We start from the raw sequence: 21375 nt of genomic DNA, 5'->3' as shown, positions 1-21375 counted from the left end.
TGACAATGAGTAATTCTGTATGGAAATGTTCTCTCCCCTCAGAGTTTTCACAGGTGTTTGTGTCAACCTTGATATTGTACGCAGAGAAGGGCCTTATCTGAGAATATGACGTGTTGCGAATCCTGCGTCCACTGCTGCGCCTGTGTGCACTGCAGCCGGAGCTCCTCTCTCCTCTGCAGTGTCAAGCCAATTTGCAGCAATGGTCGCCATTCTGACACTCTGTGGTGACCCAAATGATGCCACATTGACTGTGAGGATATAATCAAAGACAAAAGACGTGCCATCAAAGAATCATCCGAATGGGCACAGACAAACAAATGGTAACTACGCCAGTAAAACTGTTAGATTTACTCAAGAGAAAGAGCTTCAAAAATTGAGCAAGTCATTAACGTGTTGGTCCAACTCTGGCCTTTGTGCAGCCAGTTACTCAGCTTGGCATTGGATGTGCACCTGAGGCATAAGTGCCAAATCCAGTCCAATTGGTGAGTTAAATCGTCAAATGCGCCAACTTACTTAACCGGGGAAAGATTCGGCGACCTTACTGGTCATCGTAAGATATGACAAGGGCGAAGACAAGGACAAGAAAACGGGGCTGCGAATATCGTCGACGTACCGCCGTGCCATAAAGATGCCACAGACGACTTGCAAAGGTGTTGTGCTATGAAACAAAGTAGCTCCCCGACCTTCACGTCTGGGACGTCTCCAAACACATCTCTGCCGGTCACCAGGGCTCAGTTGGAGGCGGGACTCATCGATGAAGATAGTTCTACTTCAGACAACGGTGACCGAATGTACCCAACACCTCTGCTGCCGGACTACCTGGTGTACAAAGGTGACTGACAGTCGGTGCATGGGGCGCCATAAGCTCAGCCTCCTTTCTGCGATCCTTGTAGTCACTGGCCGGCCGGTGTGGCCGAGCAGTTCTAGGTGCTTCAGTCTGGAACCGCGCGACTGCTACGGTCGCAGGTTCGAGTCCTGCCTCGGGCATGGATGTGTGTGATGACCTTAGGTTAGATAGCTTTAAGTAGTTCTAAGTTCTAGGGGACTGATGACCTCAGATGTTAAGTCCCGCAGTACTCAGAGCCATTTGAACCATTTTTGTAGTCGCTAAAGTAGCAGTCATATCAGTAATTATTAAGAATGTTGAGCTCTAAGTGCCTCTCTGATCGCTGCTACATCCTCACGTTCTGTCGCCTGTCTAGGTCGATCGTTTCGTTCATCATGCTGTGTTGGAAGTGTTTGTTTTATTTGATTTTGTTTATCTTTTTAATTTTGGTTTGAGTCATCATTTACCTCAATGGTCTGATGCCAGCCGCAAAGAATTCATCTCCTGTGCCAACCTTTTCATCTCAGAGTAACACTTGCAACCTCCGTCCTCAAATATTTGCTGGATGTAATCCAATCTCTGTCTGTCTCTCCAGATTTTCGCCTCTACTGCTCTCTCTAATAACATGAAAGCTTTTCCATGATGTCTTAACAGATGTCTTGTCACCCTGTCCCTCCTTCTTGTCGGTGTTTCCCACTTATTCCTTTCCTCTCCGATTCTGCGCAGAACCTTATCATTTCAACTAATTTTCCGTGTGTAGCACCACATCTCAGCCGCCTTGATTCTCTTCTCTTGCAGTTTTCCTAGAAGTGCATGTTTCACTCCTAAACACTGCTGTGCTTCAAATGTACTTTCCCAGAAATTCCTTCTCACATTAAGGCCTATGTTTCATACCAATAGAGTTCTCTTGCCAGAAATGCCCTTTTTGCCAGTACTGTGCTGCTTTTGATGTCCTTCTTACTCCGTTATGGGCTATTTTGCTGCCTTATTATCAGAATTCCTTAACTTCACCTGCTTCGTGACCATCATACTGTTGTTAAGTTATTCGCTTTTCTCATTTCTGGTACTTCTCATTACTTTCTTCCTTCTTCACTTTGCTCTCAGTTCACACTCTACACTCATTAGCCTGTTCAAAAAATGGTTCAAATGGCTCTGAGCACTATAGGACTTAACATCTGAGGTCATCAGTCCCCTAGAAGTTAGAACTACTTAAACCTAACTGACCTACGGACATCACACACATCCATACCCGAGGCAGGATTTGAACCTTCGACCGTAGCGGTCGCTCGGGACCAGGCTGCAGCGCCTAGAACCGCTCGGTCACTGTGGCCGGCAATAGACTGTTCATGCCATTCAATAGACCATGCGATTCCTCTACATTTTCACTGAGGATAGCAATGTAATCACTAAATCGTATCACTGATATCCTTCTACCTTGAATTTTTATCCCACTATCGTTGACCCATTCGTGCCAGCATCATCAAACAGTGGTATCCCACCTATTCATTTTTCGGAACTTTTGTGGATTACGCCATGCGGCTTCTTTGAAACCAACAACACGTCCCCTTTCGAAAGTTGACTTCTGCGTGTTTGTTCACGCACCTGTCTGCGGGGCATAGTTACGATCCAACTGAGTACACTGAATGGAATTCGCGAAAACTTTATGCCCTAGTGTCGGCATGTCCCCTGTTTACTTATGTGGACGTAAGTTTCTGACCAATTTGTATCACTTCTTCGTGGTTGAGCCGTAGTAAAGCTAGCTTTGAAAAGCGCGCCGCAGCGCCTAGCGTGAAGCAGTTGCCCTCCGTTTTCTGGTGGTGGCGCCGTTGTCGCAAATGAAGGCTTCGGTGTCTCCCTCTATCGGGAAAGGGGAAATGTGGGCTGTTCGCGTGGGTTTAAGAAGTGGCTGTATGGGCTCTCGAGGACAGGCGATCATTGTAGGCAAAACCACCCCTTCCTTCCGTCTCCTTGATTTTTATCTCACCATCTATGGCCGTCCTATCGCCCTCACTCCCACCCTTAAGTACCTCGACCGTCGCCTCTCCTGGACTCCCCATCTCCGGACAATCCAAGCCAAGGCACGCTCCCGCCTCAGTCTCCTCAAGCTCCTCTCCGGCCGTATGTGGGGTCTGGACCCCTCCACCATCCTCCACACCTATAAATCCCTCATCCGCCCTATCCTCTGTTATGCCCATCCGGCTTGGATCTCCGCCCCCCCTACCTTTTACAAATCCCTCCAAATCCTTGAACGCCATGCTCTCCACCTCGCCTATCGCATCTGTCTCCCCTCCCCCACGCGGATCCTCTACGATCTCATCCCCTTCCCCCACCTTCTCCTCTTCCTTGAAAGGATACAGATCCTGTACACCTCCCGCAAACTCGATCCTCCTCACCCACTCGTCTCCCCACTCCTCTCCCACCCCCGCTCGCTGCCGCGCCTGTATTCCCACGTCCCACCCGGTCTCCATCTCTCCACCCTCCTTATCCTCTCCCGAGGTGCCTTCCTCCAGCTCCCCCTCCCTGATGATGTCCTCCTCCCTTCCATTTACCCCTCCTATCAACTTTGATCCTCCCCCCCACTCCCTGTTTCCTTTCCTTTAGGCACCCTCCCTCCCTTCTCTTTCCTTTTTCCCCCATCCCCCGTCCTCCATCCCTCTTCCCCCGGGCTTCCCCTCCCCCTCCCCCACTCTCCCCTGCCCATGGCATCTCTGCTCTCCCCTCTCCCTCTCCCACTCCCGCTCCCCCTCCTCCTCCTCCTCTCTTGGCAGGTCCCCGGACTCGCACACGCTCTGTGAACATTCGCGCGCCGGAGATCGTCGCCATCAGTGTCTCGTGTGTGTGCCTTCGTCTGTGTTTAGTGTTCTTTCGTCGTCACGCCTCCTCTGTTCACGTGTTCCGTCGCAGCCGTCCGTGTTTTGTGCGCCGTGTCAACTAGTGTCAGTGAGGTTTTTTCGTCAGGCGTGAACGACTCTGTGTTTTTTTGTTTTTTCGTGTCTACATTGTTATGCCCACCATTTTTGATTGTATTCTCTGTGTCCCCTCTATTTTATTGTAAATCTCAAGGCTGAAGAGCGGCGTACTCAGCTGCTGGCAGCCCGCCTTGTAAGGTGTTAAAAATTACAATAAAGGAAATAAAAAAGAAAAAAGCTCTCGTGGAGAGTTGGCAGTCGGGACATCAAGAAGCGACTTCTCTGCCGATGCTAGAGGGACAGCACGCAGACCGCGGCAACCGCGTAAGCGACGCGAGCAGCGGCTCCGTGGTATGGGGCGTTAACTGATCGTCGCGAAAGGAATCTTCCTGAGCGTTGGTCCGCGAGGGGCCTAATTTGCAGTTCGGCCGAATGCTGTCGACCGGCGAGGAGGTTCTGAAAGTCGGCGCGCCTTCCTGCGTCCGTTGAAACGGCTGGCAGCAGGCGGCTCGGCAGAGCATTTGGAGGTGCTGCGTTGGTTCAGTCCTGGGAATCGTAACGCATCAGAAGTGTTGATTCTTAACAGATTTTATGAAGTTTAATTGAATTCAGTTTACTTACTCTTGGTAATTGTACCAGCCGTATATTTGGGGGGGGGGGGGAGTTCCCGCCATCCATTCTCGTCTGCCCACCCGCGGGAAGGTGGTCCGTTTGTCCCCTTTTGAGGACAAAAGGGGGGGGGGGGTGTCAGAGTAAATTTGTGGTTCGGATTGCTTCTTTCCCCTCCCAACTTGCCTACGGGTTTATTCGACTGTTAGCCTCTGCCATGTCTGTGAAAGTGTAAGGCACCAATGGCTGTACTGTTTAAAATGCAAGGCACTAAGACCTGATCCATTTTCTCGCCTGCCATAAGTAGTATTACTAGACTCACGTGTAAAAGGTACTCTAAGAAAGAAGAAAAATTCCTTTTGGCTTGTGGTAAAAACTAATCAATTGCATAACGAATTCCTGCTCATCTGGAAGCTGTAACTTACCTAAATTTGTGTTTATGTATATTTGGCTAGAATCAAGCAAGGTTGTTAACGTACGCCGTGTTTCTAGTCAGCAAAAACTGTTGGGTGTTTTTCCAATTAAATACCTTTTAAGGCTTTTACTCAACATGCTTACGTGCTTCATACAGGTAATTGGTTATTAGTGTGTTTCTTGCCATGCAAAAGTTTGTCATTTCATTACGGGTAGAAATTGTTGCCTTGAAACGAGAGTGTTGTAGAAGTTGGCAAGTCTTACCTTTCGAGCGTGTGTGTTTGCCGTAAGTTAACTGGCAGAAATTTGTAAAATTATCAGCTGTAAGTGTCGTCCCCCCCCCCCCCCCGTGTGCCTAACTCATGGGTTTTGGTTTTTTCTATTTTGAGAACTTTTGTAAACAGGATTGGTTCAAATGGCTCTGAGCACTATGCGATTTAACTTCTGAGGTCATCAGTCGCCTAGAACTTAGAACTAATTAAACCTAACTAACTGAAGGACATCACACACATCCATGCCCGAGGCAGGATTCGAACCTGCGACCATAGCGGTCATGCGGTTCCAGACTGAAACGCCTAGAACCACACGGCCACACCGGCCGGCGTAAATAGGATTGTCTTTATATGTTGGACACAAGTTAGATTCTGCGCCATTTAATGAGGCTCAGTGAGGCTGTTGTAGGCGGCCGTAGCTACGGCTGTTGTAACCAAATGGGAAATTTGTCTGCCCAAAAGTGAAGTTATATATTCAAATTGTATTCGTTTCTTAATGGAGTGAAATTCACCTGTAATGTAAGTGAGCTTGAAATATTATACAGCGTCGCGTTGGATATGTTAAATTGCTTGCCTGTACTTGCCATTTACTGGCGTGAAATTTTTAATAATGATTTAATAATTTAAATGTCCTTTCCTATCGTAAATTTTGACTAATTCGTTAAATGATTGTTGTTTTTTTTAATTATCGTGAAGTCTTGCACCAAATTTGAATGAAGAGTGTTACTGAAAATTGTGTGTAATTTCACCAGTTATTCCTTGGCACATACGTCCACTTTACATTGTGTGTATTAATTCTGATTAATAACCTTTGGTAATTTTAACGGTTCAGTGGTGGGCTGTTTTTTCTGTCTTAGGATGTATTTTCTAACTGCAAATAAGTCCATTTCCTCACTCAATGTTTGTGACGTGTATCTTTAATTCACTATACCCTACCTAACAGTATTTCTTGGGCGCTAATCCGCGAAGGGGTTAGGATCGTGTATGTCGCTTTGTCTGGATCTTTTGAACCCAACGATTCCGTATTGACACAACTGTTCAGCAAAGCGAGCTTAATATCACGCTACGGTGAATCAATCTCAGTAGGTCATGTTACCATTGAAGCCGTAATCTGATTCTTGCTGGCACACGTCTCTGCTTCCTACACGAGACTCAGCACCAGCCTCTCATAAATGCCCAGATTCCTTCTGAATTTTTGAATGACAAACATTTGCGTTATTTCTGCTTATAAGTAGCATGTAGAAGCCGTTACTTATGACTACTTTGTACACTTCATGCCAGTTTGACGTTTTCTACATTTCGTGTACATTGTACTGAAACTTAATGGCTTGCACAGTAGTTATGAAGCCACAGGACATGTTATGGTGCATAAATTAATTTTGTCTCATGTGGCGAGATAGTGCACAGAAAACGTTTGAAAGCTGTTTGCAGGACAGAGGATAGCGGAACCATGATATCTGCTGGAAGGAAACCTATGTAACAGACCGAGGGACTAGCACGGTAGTGTGTGATTATCAATTGTCAGCACAGTAGCATGGAGTGTCAAACAGTTAGTATGCATTCGATTCAGTATCTGTTGTGTTTCCGTTGGGCACTAACCAAGTGTTCTGAGCAGGCCCCACAGGTTTCGTTCTCGCAATGGGTCATATTATACAGTGAGGGCTATCTTCGTGTCCTCATGCTGACAATTCTCCATCTATAGCCTGAGGTTGTCGTGGTGGTATGGCAGCCACCACCAGTTAGATTTGCTGAACTACAGGGTTCGCTAACATCGTTTTCCTGCCACTTTGTGCTTACTTTAAGATATATGGTTAGAATTACCTTTGTAATGGCGTTTACTTACGGCTTTGATTACACATCCCGAAGATTATAATGAAAACCTGGTCCGAGCCAATTTAGTTCCCATTCATTCGTGTGCGAGATTCTATGGTGGCGTGATGAAAATAAATGCCTCTGAATTTTTTATGCGACAACTCTTACAACTTTTCACATAAAACGGACGTTATTATGATGCTATAGATTTGTTTTTTATCCTTATTCCTCCTCTGCTGCTATATGTCTCCAAATTGTTGCGTGTAACATGGAGGCGTCTAACTTAACAATGTCGGTGTAGGACAAACACCGTGTTGTAATCGAGTTTCAAATTCTAACACATTGTCTACACGTGGAACACTTTTTCCTTCAGCTTCACAACGCCAGATTACACCCGAGGTCTGCCACAATCCGACACCTTGGTTCACTGTCATCGATCATCCTTCGTAACGTCGCGAATTGGTCCCATACCTGTTTCATCTGTTTCCAAAACTTAGAGAACACCTTCAAGGAAATCACTTTGATATTGATGAAGCAATACAAGCAGAGGTGACGTTGTCGTTCCGTCAACAAAGTAAAATATTGTACATTGATGGTATCATCAAATTTGTCTCCCGTTGGGAGAAATTTGTTCGTCACCAGAGCGACTATGTTGCGAAATAAATACGTAGGCAGGAAGAATAGAGATGTAGAATGTTAATAGCATTTGTTTTGTTTAAAAATCTTAGTGTTTTGACATAATGACATTACTTTTCAGGACGCCGTCTTAGAATTCTACCGTGTCCTCTGAGAGGCAGAACTATGGATGCATGTCTACGATACGTGTGTAGTGTAAAACATGGCTTATGACGTGTAGGATTTTTTTTCCTCACGAAGTGCAGGCGTGCAGAAAGAGTAAAAACTACATGTCCACAGGGTGCAACCGTGAAAATCAGCGATCTAATGAAGGTCCAAGATCTTAATGTGTTTCTGTGGTGCGTACTCTACCTGTTGAGCGCCTGACAGAGTTGGATCACTGGCATGCACTTGTTAGGCGACATATTGCTTGCGATCTCTGCAATGGGGCGTCGGGTGAGCCAGTACCAAAGCATTTTCCGTTGTCTCAGATGCGTTTTGGTCGTGAGTACCATATAGCGTGATTTTCTCACAGTGATGCCTAAATACCGTTCCACCATACACATTCTGAACTACTTCCCCTTTCAAGAGACAGCGTCTTAGTATGTGTTAGCGATATTGGCTACGAAGGCTAGAAGCAACGTAGTTGGTTACTGTAATAGCAGGTTAATGTGTAGTCGTACCACTTATACGCAGTTTCTGCGAATAGCGATGTGTATCTCATCTACATCTCATCCGATACATTTCCTGGGCAATCACTCTGGCAGAGTGTTTAAAGAACACCATCCGTAAATTACGTATGTTTTCACGTGATGAAATAGCAATTTTCATCATCAGATAAGTAACTAATGCACCAGGAGTACTGCGATATGCATAATGGTACATTTGTTTCTTATCGGCGAAGCTGTTGTTCGGGTGGTTTCGTTTGACGCGGGAAGACGGCCCCTTGTGAGAGTATTTAAGCGGTGCGAATGTAGGTCTAAGACACCTTTTGCGGAAAGCAACGGATTGGCATCATGGGAGGTAAGAGGAACTTGCCGCGATATTGGCATCTTTGTAACTTTTCATACATTTTCTATTTGGTAAGAAAATCTACGGCGTACAGTTAAACTAAGTTGTTCGAACAGAGTTGTTGCTAAAATGTTCTCTTCTGCACTGTGTATTGAGGTTTCTCCAGGATAAACATTCTAATATATGTAACAAGTCGCGGTGGTCTAGCGGTTCTGTCGCTGCAGTCCGGAACCGCGGGACTGCTACGGTCGCAGGTTCGAATCCTGCCTCGGGCATGGGTGTGTGTGATGTCCTTAGGTTAGTTAGGTTTAAGTAGTTCTAAGTTCTAGGGGACTTATGACCTAAGATGTTGAGTCCCATAGTGCTCTGAGCCATTTGAACCATTTTTTTGTAACAAGTAAGGCAACTGACCACTGTCTGGCAATACGTGAAGTGCAATTGTAAGCCTGTCAAACAACAGCTTAAAGCAGTTTGGAACAGAACCGACCGAGGCAGGTTCTGGGAACTCTTAAGGATATACATTCTAGGTTCAGAAACGCCTTATTAGAAACGCAGTACATCCGAAAATAATGCATTTTGTTGCCTAAGCAGCAGATGCTGAAGTAAACTTCAGAGATAAAGTAAAGCCTTTACAGCGATTTTTTTTCTATTCACAGTGTTGTGGTGCAGATCAGAGACTACCAAAAGTTTGTTGGTTGTGATTTGTAACAGTACTCGGCTACCACCGCAATGAAGTTAGAAACAATGCATTTCCGCAACTATAGTTTCGTATTACGTTTGTACCACCTGACACTGTTCATATCCAGCACTCCGTCAGCCTCGACCTCAGACAAGTGGAGAGCTAAATAAATTTAGTAAGAATAGAAAAGTGCGTCGGCTTTAGCGTTTAAGAAGGAAACCTCTTTCAAAAAGTCAGCTTTATGGAAGAGATCAAGAGCAGTATATATTGTCCCACATAGAAGAACCTGAGATGAATAGTGAAGCTTCAAACAGTAATCGCTGGAAATCCTTTGCTTTACTATAAATGAAAGCTTAGGACAAACCGACGAGTAGACGCATTACGTATCAGCTTAATTTTGGAAAAATCTTTTGTATCTTGGTCTTACCAATCCCCTCTAGTGAAAAGTTGTGTGTTTCATTGTGCGTTACCTTTCAGGATCGCCACTACTTGTGACTGTTGTACTGGCTGCCCTGGTTGGAAGCAGCAGCGCAGCTTCCATCCGAAAGGTGACTGTGGTAAGTGCATAGCAACCATTTTCAGAGTAGGTGGCGCTTGCTGCGTCTAAAAACCAATAACTCTATTAATGTTTTCATTACCTAATATAAGTGGGTGTTCAACATCACGATTTAAAATTTACTTTGTTCAAGATGCAAGAGAGCCATTTATTAGTGTGATCCTTCTGTTGACATTCTTATCTCTCCAAGTAATACGTATGTAGGTGAATTGTGGCGAAGATAAAATAATCCTTCTTTACTCGAATCTTCTCTCGAAGTGTTCTACGAATATAACTATTAATTATAAATACAGTTCAAAATATTGGATTCTGTTTAAGGTTAAGTCTCATCTACTAACATATGTTACATATTCAACGTAAAACTTCTGTCGGATGTATTCAGTCATTAATGACTGTAGTATCTGTATGACTGGTAACACTGTACGAAGCATAGAATTAATGCGACAGAATTATTCTAAAAATCAGAAACAAGGCTTTTGAAGTCACAGGTGTCACAGGAAGAAAAAATCTCCCTGTTGTCTGTTTCTTGCTAAGCGCGGAAATAGAAAGGTCTAGGTCTTTTGATGTATGATTTAAACGAAGCTTCTGATGAAGTCATTTACATTCATTTAGATTCATTAGTATGAAATAAGGTGTAAAACGTCTTCCATTTAGGCTGCAATTACTTTTAATCACGGATATAAGGAGAGTAGCTCTTCGAAATTTTGAAGGTATCAGGGTAAAATACAGAGAGCGAAAGGCAGTTTACAACACGTACAGAAACCAAATTGTAAGAGTTGAGGAACATGAAGGGGAAGCAGTGATTGAGAAGGGAGTGAGAGAGCTAAGTAGCCTATACATTATACAATCTGCACATTGAGCAAGGTCAAAATTTAGGGTAACTATATAAGTTGAGGGAGGTGAAATCACAAGTTTGAGGTTTGTCGATAATTTACTTCTATCAGAGCCAGCAAAGATTTCGGAAGAGCAGTTGAACTGGATGGTCAGCGTCTTGAAACGAACGGAGTGATATTCTGGAATTATATTACGAAACGAATTATATTACGAAACGAGACGCTTGAAGTAGATGAGATGAGATCTCCCATCAGGGCAGATAAATAACTCGTGATGGTCGAAGTAGACAATATAGGCTATGGCAAGAATAACGTTTCTGAAGAAGAGAAATTAGCTAACATTGAACATAGATTTGTGTGTGGCGAAGTCTTTTCGGAAGTTGCTTGCCTAGAGTGTAGCAATGTACAGAAGTGAAACGTGGGAGATAAACAGTTTATACAAGAAGTATAGTATGGTGTTACATAAGAATGCTGAAGACTAGATAGGCAGGTCTTGTAACTAATGAGGAATTAGTGAATAGAATTGTGGAGCTAAATTATTTGTGGCACAATTTTATTAAAAGAAGAGACCAGTAGATAAGGCACATTGTGAGTCATCACCAATATAATATTCGAGCAAAGTAGAGGAAGAAGGCCAACAGCCGAATATAGTAAGCAGAGTCGGAAGACTAGGTTGCAATAGCTACTCACAGACGCAGAGGCTAGAACAGGATAAAGTAGCAAGGAGAGCAGCATCAAACCAGTCCTCAGCCGGAAGATCAGAGCAAATGACAGTAAAACCACCTCCAATTACAGGGGAAGAATCGTCTGAGTTTTGAAAAAGTGATCTGTCTTCCCCCAGACGCCAGCCATTATTTTGAGAAGGTCAAGTTCACAGGATGTTCTCTCGCCGCTCTCGCTGAAGCACGTTAGGTCCTCTTTCTTGATGGTCTTCTCTGTCGACCTGAAAGAAAAAAAAATCTTACGTTACTGAAGTGCAGGTTTGGTGTGCCACCACTGGCCAGATACACTCAAAAATCGGAACAGAACGAAAAGTAAAAGACAGAGTAGTAAAGGTACGATAGTAGGTCGAACTAAAAGTGTAGTGTGACAAATACAATGAGAAGCTACAGGTGAGGAGAGAAATGTATGAAATATGTAGCCCACAAAACTCCAACAGCTGAAGAATCGTTTTGAGTTATTGACATACCATTTATACACAAATAACTTCCAAGAAATCACACCAAAAGTAGATTTATAGTTGTACAGTGTGAATCAGAACTCCTCCGACTAAGTTTTGGCAATTGGTTAGGAAACTTTTTAGAGTTTTTTGGCACAATCGACTCTCGACCTACAGTCGATCGCTGCAGAATAATAATGTAATTGTGATTCATTTTGATTAATACCACACCTACATTTATTTCCGTAAAAATATCTTCAAAGCAGGTGCCTGTATTATGAAATCACTAAAGTTTCCAAAACAAACACCGTTTCATGCAGGCGCTTGTGCACAGATGTTGTTACCATAGCTACATCTTTGTTCCGCTCTTCTATCGCCTTCAGTAAATCTTTGCACGAGATTCATATCTGACAATTCTCTGTCCGGAAACTTATCGGTACCGCTGTCTACCACGGTTAAATACTGCCCTGGAAACAATATCGAGACAGTACCAAGTAGTACAATGCAAACATGGGGGCGACGTTTGAAGTGCATATTACTATTGTCAACAGCTTATTATCTGGGTGAATGGAACAAGTTTGTTTCCATACAACACACTCTGCTTAATGTCGACAATTACTCTATGGTGCAGAAATTTTCAGTGCAGTAGACATACAAAGATAAAAGGAGTAAAAATTCAGTCAATTGCAATTACTCTGTAACGATCAACTAGACCGCCAAATAACTTTCCAAATAGCTCTTAACGTACCATATTCCTGAAGAAGCTCCGAAATATTGTCGATGGGGTTCGATTTAACTACGTGTTTTGTATATCGCTCTAGTAAGTGATAATAGAAGAATACTAACATGTAAGCAATTTTTTTTCAGGTTAGTGCAACTTGCCAGGGAGCGTCCGGGCCATTTCCGAACCCGGACAGCTGCTCAAGCTTCCTTCAGTGCGAGCCGTCAGGTGTAGCAACGGTCATCCCGTGCCCAGCAAACCTCGAGTTCAATCCAAAGCTGAGGGTGTGCGACTACCCAGAGAGAGCTGGTTGCTCCTCATCCTCGTCTCCTCCTGCTGATGACGATAATGGTTCTGGTGGGGGATCAGGTGACAATGGAGGCGCTTCACCAGCTCCGCCTTCTGACGACGCCCCCAACTGTCCACCGTGGAATCCTGATGACGTCACCCAGCTCCCCAATCCGAATGACTGCAGCAGCTTCTACAAGTGTGACGAGAACGGCGTTGCCTGGGTCATTGAATGCCCAGCTGGTCTCGAATACAATGCAGAGCTGAGAGTGTGTGATTATCCAGAAAATGCTGGTTGCTCAAGCAACCCGTCGGAAGATACGCCCTCTGAGGGGGATGAAGATGACGAAAATTCTAATGGAGATAATGAGGTAAGCCCGAATCCACCAGCTGGAGATGCTCCTACATGTCCAGAGTGGAATCCAAACGACGTCACGCAGTTGCCCAATCCAAGTGACTGCAGTAGCTTCTACAAATGCGACGAGAATGGTGTGGCTTGGCCCATACAGTGCCCGGATGGACTAGAGTACAACGCGGAGCTGAGAGTGTGCGATTACCCAGAGAGTGCCGGTTGCTCTTCGTCAGCTACACCAAGCAACCCATCTGGCGACGATCCCTCTGACGACGATCAGGAGGATGGTAACGCCGACTCTGGTAACGGCGAAAGCACGCAGCAACCAGCTGAGGATGCTCCCACCTGTCCACCTTGGGATCCAGATGACGTCACCCAGCTGCCTAACCCCAGTGACTGCAACAGCTTCTACAAGTGCGACGAGAACGGCGTGGCCTGGTTGATACCGTGCCCGGAGGGCCTGCAGTACAACGCCGAGCTTAGGGTGTGCGACTTCCCTGCAGATGCCGGATGTTCCGTCTAACGTATCTTACCACTATATTCAGAAAGTACGGGTCACATCATCGGATGTGCAGTCATCAAGTATTTGCTACAAGATGTGATCAAAAAGAGGTTATTTGTATTACTTATGTTGTCCTATTGTAACTACTGTGGTGTATGGCGTGATTTGTTAATACTGCAATGGCTTACATCTGATTCTTGCATGAAATAAAATTACAGTGATGTAGACGTATTAATCTTTAATACCAATTGCCCTGTCGCTTTGTGTATTTAATCAAAATTCCATGAATAAACGGAATTACGCGTGTGTAGCTACGCTTTTCTGGATCGACTTTCATTGAAGCATTGGTTCAAGATGTGCTGGGGCATGTTGCTTCAACACGTTTGTCAACTACTAATGTTAACGTTGTCTTTGTTTGTACTGACGAAATGACTGGAGCAGTTAAAATTTGTTACTACCCTCAGTTATTCATTTTGTTCCCTTTTTAACATTTGGCTTAGTTCATTATACCAGTGCCTCATGTATGATAGAACCTACGCTAGAAAGCCTTGGAGTCGTAAGCGAATTAAAGACTTTGAGAGAGAGAAAATCTGTAAAATATTGTGCCTTCGTACGACTATGGCAGTGGTTTGAGTTGCAGTCCAATGCGGATCAAAGAATTCAATAGTGGTTCTAGGTCGCTTTGAAAATTATCTAGCAACTATGTATGCAGCGTACAGCAACGAGACTTCAGTTTTACCTTTCGCTCTGAAAGTATTTTGTCACAAGTGTTGACTTTTAGAATCCTTTTGTTAGGTATCCAGCTACAAATTCGGCAAAATCAGGGAATTAACTGCTCATTACATTTTGTTGTTTCCTGACTACTACACGACTGCCCATTACAATTGCTACACCAAGAAGAAATGCAGATGATAAACGGGTATTCATTGGACAAATATATTATACTAGAACTGACATGTGATTACAATTTCACACAATTTGGGTGCATGGAGCCTGAGAAATCAGTAGCGACTGGCGTATTGTGACGAGCCAGTTGCTCAGCCACCATTTACCAGACGTTTTCAGTTGGTGAGAAATCTGGAGAATGTGCTGGCCAGGGCAGCAGTCGAACATTTTCTGTATCCAGAAAGGCCCGTGCAGAACCTGCAACAAGCGGTCGTGCATTATCCTGCTGATATGTAGGGTTTGGCAGGGATCGAATGAAGGGTAGAGCCACGGGTCGTAACACATCTGAAATGTAACGTAGGCTGTTCAAAGTGCCGTCCATCCGAACAAGAGGTGACCGAGACGTATAACCAATGGCACCCAATACGATCACGCAGGGTGGTAGGCCATTATGGCGATGACGAATACACGCTTCCAATGTGCGTTCACCGCGGTGTCGCCAAACACGGATGCGACCGTCATGATGCTGTAAACAGAAACTGGATTCTTCCGAAAAAATGACGTTTTGCCATTCATGCACCCAGGTTCGTCGTTGAGTACACCATCGCAGGCGCTCCTGTCTGTGATGCAGCGTCAAGTGTAACCGCAGCCATGGTCTCCGAGCTGATAGTTCGTGCTGCTGCAAACGTCGTCGAACTGTTCGTGCAGATGGTTGTTGTCTTGCAAACGTCCCCATCTGTTGACTCAGGGATCGAGTCGTGGCTGCACGATCCGTTACAGCCATGCGGATAAGATGCTTGTCATCTCGACTGCTAGTGATACGAGACCGTAGGGATCCAGCACGGCGTTCCATATTATCCTCCCGAACCCACCGATTCCATATTCTACTAACAGTCATTGGATCTCGACCAACGCGAGCAGCAACGTCGCGATACGATAAATCGCAATCGCGATAGACTACAATCCGAACTTTATCAAAGTTGGAAACGTGATGGTACGCATTTCTCCTCCTTACACGAGGCATCACAACAACGTTTCACCAGACAACGCCGGTCAACTGCTGTTTGTGTATGAGAAATCGATTGGAAACTTTCCTCATGTCAGCACGTTGTAGGTGTCGCCACCGGCGCCAACCTTGAGTGAATGCTCTGAAAAGCTAATCATTTGCCTATCACAGCATCTTCTTCCTTTCGGTTAAATCTCGCGTCTGTAGCACGTCATCTTCGTGGTGTAGCAAATTTAATGGCCAGTAGCACAATATCACAATATCGTTATCTATGGGGAGTAGGAAGGAATAGAATCTCTGTCCCGCCAATAAATTAAATGTAAATATTGATCAGTAACTGCAATTCATCAAAGAAATGGTGATACGCCACGTTACCGCGCCGAAATGGTTCTGATTTGGTTTGAGGAACATTCTGGAGAAATAGAGTGAATGATTTTGCCACCCAGATCACCAGACATAAATCCCGTCGAACAAGTGTGGGACGTAATCAAGAGGTCAGTTTGCGTAAAAACTCCTGCAGACGCAATATTTACACAATTATGGACGGCTATACAGGCAGCTTGGCTCAACATTTCTTCAGGGGACTTCTAATGGCTTGCTGAGTCTATCCCACGTCGAGCAGCTACACTCCGTCGGACAAGCGGAGGTCCACCAAGATGTTAGGAGATATCCCACAACTTTTATCACCTCAGTGTATTATACTATATTTACAAATTAACTCTATTTGCAATAAGATAGACAAACACAAACACAGTTTTCATTCGCACATGATAATGAAAATAGTAATTTAAATTTAAGGTAAGGTAGGTTTTAGGTATTAGCTCTAGCTGCAACCTACACGAGAGAAAAAACTGGACGTGGGAGGGAGATAGGAACGAAATATAACACAGCAAATGAATGTAAGGCGACAGAAAGCGCCATGCCTTGAGGAAAGGAAAAAGACTTGCAACTGGGAGAAGATAGGGGCATGGAAAGTTACGTCATGAGCATTACTTTTGACATTTCGTTATGAGGGTGACGGAAAGAGGAGCTTTCACTTCTTAGAAGCTACAAGGCATTCAATCGTGTGCGGAGTGGACAGTATCTTGTTCTAGAGGCGGACAGCGATATCAGCAAAGGAGTTTGCGAATATCTTAGTTTTATAGGGGTGCAGCTAGCCTACTAAATGAGTTGGAACTCCTGCTTCTGTTGTGATAGGATGACTGGTATATAATGGCTGATGTGAGGTATTGGGGCGCTTGCGCACTGATGAACTGATAAAGTAGATACAGTGTATGTTGTTTATGTTACTATGGCCGCAACCAGCAACAGATGCATGAGGCACTGAGATGGTCATATAGAAGAATATCGCAGATATAATGCACACAAGCATTCGTGTTAATTCTACTCGTCCAGTCTTCTCACTACTGGATCCCGACAGATTGTGTCGCAATAGTTGTATAGAGCGAGTAACTGTAAAAGTTTACGTTTCGCATCCTGTACATATACATTCTGGAATCTTTTGACGTCAAAGAGGCGAGCGGTAGTCTTCCGGCACATGGCAACAAAATTTTCTGCCCAGTTAAGATGTTCACCCTAAGTCTTCAGTATTTTCTTTAGTGATATATGATCACCGAACAGACGACCATAATAGGAGGCCATTGTTCGGGTAATTGTGAACTTACTATTTTTTCATGGGCTACTAAAATTACTTGTGACTTTTATGCATTTACTTTGTGTCCTAGTTTACTGATATCTTGCAAGCAAAATTGAGAGAATGCGACTTTGTTGGACCTGCCTTAAGAAATTGTGTTCGACGCTGTTTTACTATCAAAAGTGACTGAAACTGAGAGGGATGCTTGCCTATCATTCAAAGAGTTCGTAATATCCAAAGAGACGGAAATTACAATTACTGTATTTTGTACTCAGCATGCTGGAAAACACAACCTCACTCGTAGCTACACTGCTTAATGAGCCTTAAAATTCAGATGCTGATATCGGCGTTGAGCTAGGTGAGCGCTTTAACCGAGACGTCAGAGTTGTGAAGAGACGGTATCGTGACTGTTAGAACGACAATACGGTAAGACCCTACAAGTGGGACAACCAGCTCATCCTAAAACAGCTATACGAGTATTGAATGTTACTACGAGAAGACAGGAAGCAAATAAAAGTGGATGTACACTATATAATATTTACAAAGTTATATCACGTTCATACTGTACAAAAACTTTTTCCATGTAGAAAAATTAAACTACTTTTAATTCCGATTATATGTTGCTTCGAAAAATTTCTAATTTATATCGACGTCACGTTGTGACAAGACTTTACGTGAAAGAAAAAGACACTGGGGTCACATGTATGTTCATAACCAACAACCATGTGACTTAGATATCACTTAAAAAAAATTTCTGTTGGTCTATGAACTGGTATACGTAAGTGATTCTTATCACCGCCACTTTTCAAAGAACTAGACGAGAGACGTAATCAGACACTACGTCACGAGTAGAAACTATTAAACCGTATTCTTGTTGATCTGAAGATTGGAAAAAGTGGGTGTTACAAATTCTCTCAGTGAAATAAACATTATTGTGCTCAGTAATCAGTAAAATGACAACAATCAATAGCACCACCTCTCTGTCAGGGACACCTCTATGAGAATACAGGGAAGGTTATGATACATTTAAAGCAATAAGAGGAAGTCTATATCCTCTGGAAATCATTTTAGGCAGAATATCTTTTAGATTATCTGGCTGTCTCAGCTTCTCGGCCTTACATATATGCCTCGAAGTGACTGTGCTTTGTCACCACTCAGAAAACACGAGAGACATAAGAAATGCCATAAACACAGAAAAGTCGTGGTCCCACTAAGAGAAAGTGACGGCTTATAAAGTAATATTGTTAACAAGTATTGTAATACGATTTTAAGTGCGAATTAGGACTGTAATTTCCTATAAAATGATCAGGAGGGGCAATGAATAGAATACAGGTAAACAGGTGAAAGATACCTCATATTAATGACATTATAAGAAAATAATCTGAAAGGTAAAGGAGTAAAATGAAGAAGAATAGACGTGAGAGGCGTACTGAGAATTTGCACCGATTTGTGTGCTGTGAAAATTGGAAACTAAGTTTCATCTGCTTCTTAAGTACGATATGAAGCTGGAAATTATAAAAAAAAACAAAAAAAAAAAAACAACTGTCTACACGATTAACTGAGCTCGTTTTATAACATCCGCCAACATGGTCCTGCGTGCTGGTACTGCGAACGGCTTTTCCCGACGGCATCATACTCTCCTGTATGATTAAATAATTATCAATCCTGTGGTGTGCGTACTGTAAGACTTCTGTACACACACCATCAGATTATTTGACTTGTCGCTCTAATGAAGTATGCGAGTGTCAGCAATATGTCTCATGGTCTTATTGTGGCGTGTTTATCTTCTGCCGTTAGGTCAGGTGATAGAAATACCACTTGCACGCTTAGAGTAGCAGATTGACGGTGACCAACTTTAAACAGAACTTGATCAATTTTCACACACATTTATTAAAATAATAACAAGCATAAAATTACTTAACTTGATTCTGGATGCTTTTTACAATTGACAATCTGAATTTCCTTTGGTCTAGTTACGTTAATCTTATTCTCACATATCTCTGATACTTGACGAAGTTCTATACATTTATCTTCATGACTATTACAGGAATATGATAATCTTCTTAGGTGCAGACTGACTCTTGACTACAGACTAGTGCAGAACAAATGCAGAATGACTAATCGGAGGTCTGTACACTCGTTATAATACCTCGCGCGTTCAGGTATCACTGCGCAAGAATGATCTGCAAGTAGAAAATGCTCTACGTTAGCAGCAATCTCATTGGCTGCGTTACATATTAGTACGTGGATCGGCAGAAGCAGAATTTGGTCCGTCTCTAAGGCAGCGCCATCTCGTAGTGCAGAGGACAAGCGCTGCGCGTGCGCTGTTGTGCTTAGCGGGACGCACTCTAGTGGCAAAGTTGTGTACGTGCTGACTACGTGGAACTATGTACACAACAAATCCTCTTAAGTAAAACCGATAGTAATATAGTCCTATATCTGTATCTCCAGACGGAGGCTACTAAGGAAAGGCATCGTCAGGAAATAAAAAACTGGTGTTCCATGGGGCAGAGAGTGGAATGTTAGATCACTTAATGGTTTAGGTAGGAGAATAAATATTTTCAAGGTAGTTATTGTGGAAATTAGTGAAGTATGGTGGTTGGAAGGACACGACTTCTGGTCGGGTAAGTAGAATATTACAAATACAGAATCACATAGGGGTAATGCTAGAGTTACTGCAATAATAAGAAAATAGGTATGTTGTTAAAATAATGTGAACAGCATAGTGAATACAGTATGGTAGCCAAGACAGATATGAAGACAGCATTCACTACAGTATTTCGAAATTTATTCGTCAACAGAATTACTTGACATCAGCTGTGTTACATAAAGATGCACTACCCATTGGAGACACATCGAAATTTGTGCCGGACCGGGACATAAACACGAATTTCCTACTTCCTGCAAATGGTCGCCTTAACAACTTCCGCTGCACCTGCATGCTCCCCGTACTTCTACATCCTGATGCCAGGGAATTAAAATCTTACAGAATTGATTGACCAATTCATACAGTATAATAAGTGTTTGCATACAGATGTTAAAACTATAAAAATATAAAACTGAATAAAAGTCCAGTAGTCCGTTGTAGCTGTAGACGATTAAAAAAGCTGTCCTTTTTTTTTCTTTTTGCTGAGCAATACAACCGGGTACTGCAGTAGCGTTGACCTCCGTCTTATGGAGATCTGCAGCAGCACAACAGCCCACCTTCACAGGGGCTGCAACAGTGGCAGCGACCTCCGGCACATGGGGTTTTTAGCGGCAGTATTTTCGAGCACGACAACAAGCTGCTATTGCCTTTGCTGCTCACCAATTTGTGGATGAAGCGAACCAACAGCAGACCACGGATGTATCTGTTTACGAGTCGCAAAAGTGCACAAGAGGCTTTCAATTTACGCAACCACAGCCTGCTGAACAACATCAGCATTGCACGCGGAGTCTCAAACAGCATGGTGCAGGTCTATTACGGACTCCTACATAGACACGGAACATTCCAGATATAAAGGCTGACATTTTATACCCGCTAAGGTGGCCTTCAGGCCGAATACTGACCGGTTATCAAAGAAAACTTCTGTTAGAGAGTTTCGAATCATAGATTACATATCCTACAAAACTGCCCATGGTAATGAGTTCGTCACTGATATTAATGGGGTGCCTCAGAAAGAGGAGAAGAAAAGCCAACACAACGGATAGCACCCTAATCAATGCCGGTAGTCAGAAGGCCGCAGATATCACGTATCATAAAATCCCGTATTTCTTATTATTTCCGAAAATATCGTCAGACGTTGAGGACCAGAAATATGGAACCAGCTTTCTTCATTCCCAGTAACGTTGGCACAAACAATATACACAGTGAACATGCCCCTTGTTCCAAATATAACGCAACCAGGGTGTATTTCATCAGCTGCAATGATTGCGCCATGCGATACATCGGACGAACAGGCAGGAACTTTAGCATCAGATTTAAAGACTATCTTATGGTTTCTAGCTGAAAATTTGCCTTAGATACTCACTTCCTTGAATAGAGGCATTACGTCACCGATCTCACGACTAACTTAAGAATTTAACATCGAGAAACCAAGGACCACACTTTAAGCAACCTGGAGGAGGTCGAAATTATAAGATTCATTAGTCGTTTTCTACACCAAACTCAGAATGGACAAACGGATTTGATACACCGTAAGATTATGGCAAACCTCGACCGTTAGTTGACATAATACTTTATTTATTTTAGTTCCTCCTGTACCTTTCCATTTTCCTCCCCACCCCTCCCAACCTCACCACCTCACTTTCCCA

At 43.6% G+C, this 21375-nt stretch overlaps 1 protein-coding gene across 1 annotated transcript; it reads left to right on the top strand.

Moving 5' to 3' along the window:
• Window positions 1-8457: 8457 nt before the first annotated feature.
• Window positions 8458-13822, top strand: LOC126191141 (chondroitin proteoglycan 2-like). The gene is made up of 3 exons (XM_049931896.1): window positions 8458-8480; window positions 9625-9704; window positions 12563-13822. Exons 1-3 carry the CDS (start codon window positions 8474-8476, stop codon window positions 13577-13579), a joined length of 1104 nt encoding a protein of 367 aa, XP_049787853.1. The 5' UTR covers window positions 8458-8473; the 3' UTR covers window positions 13580-13822.
• The last annotated feature ends 7553 nt before the right edge of the window (window positions 13823-21375 follow it).

Source organism: Schistocerca cancellata, chromosome 6, assembly GCF_023864275.1.
Source record: "Schistocerca cancellata isolate TAMUIC-IGC-003103 chromosome 6, iqSchCanc2.1, whole genome shotgun sequence".
Classification (NCBI taxonomy): domain Eukaryota; kingdom Metazoa; phylum Arthropoda; class Insecta; order Orthoptera; family Acrididae; genus Schistocerca; species Schistocerca cancellata.
Note: the sequence above shows the minus strand (reverse complement) of the source record. Positions and strands in the feature narration are given on the sequence as shown.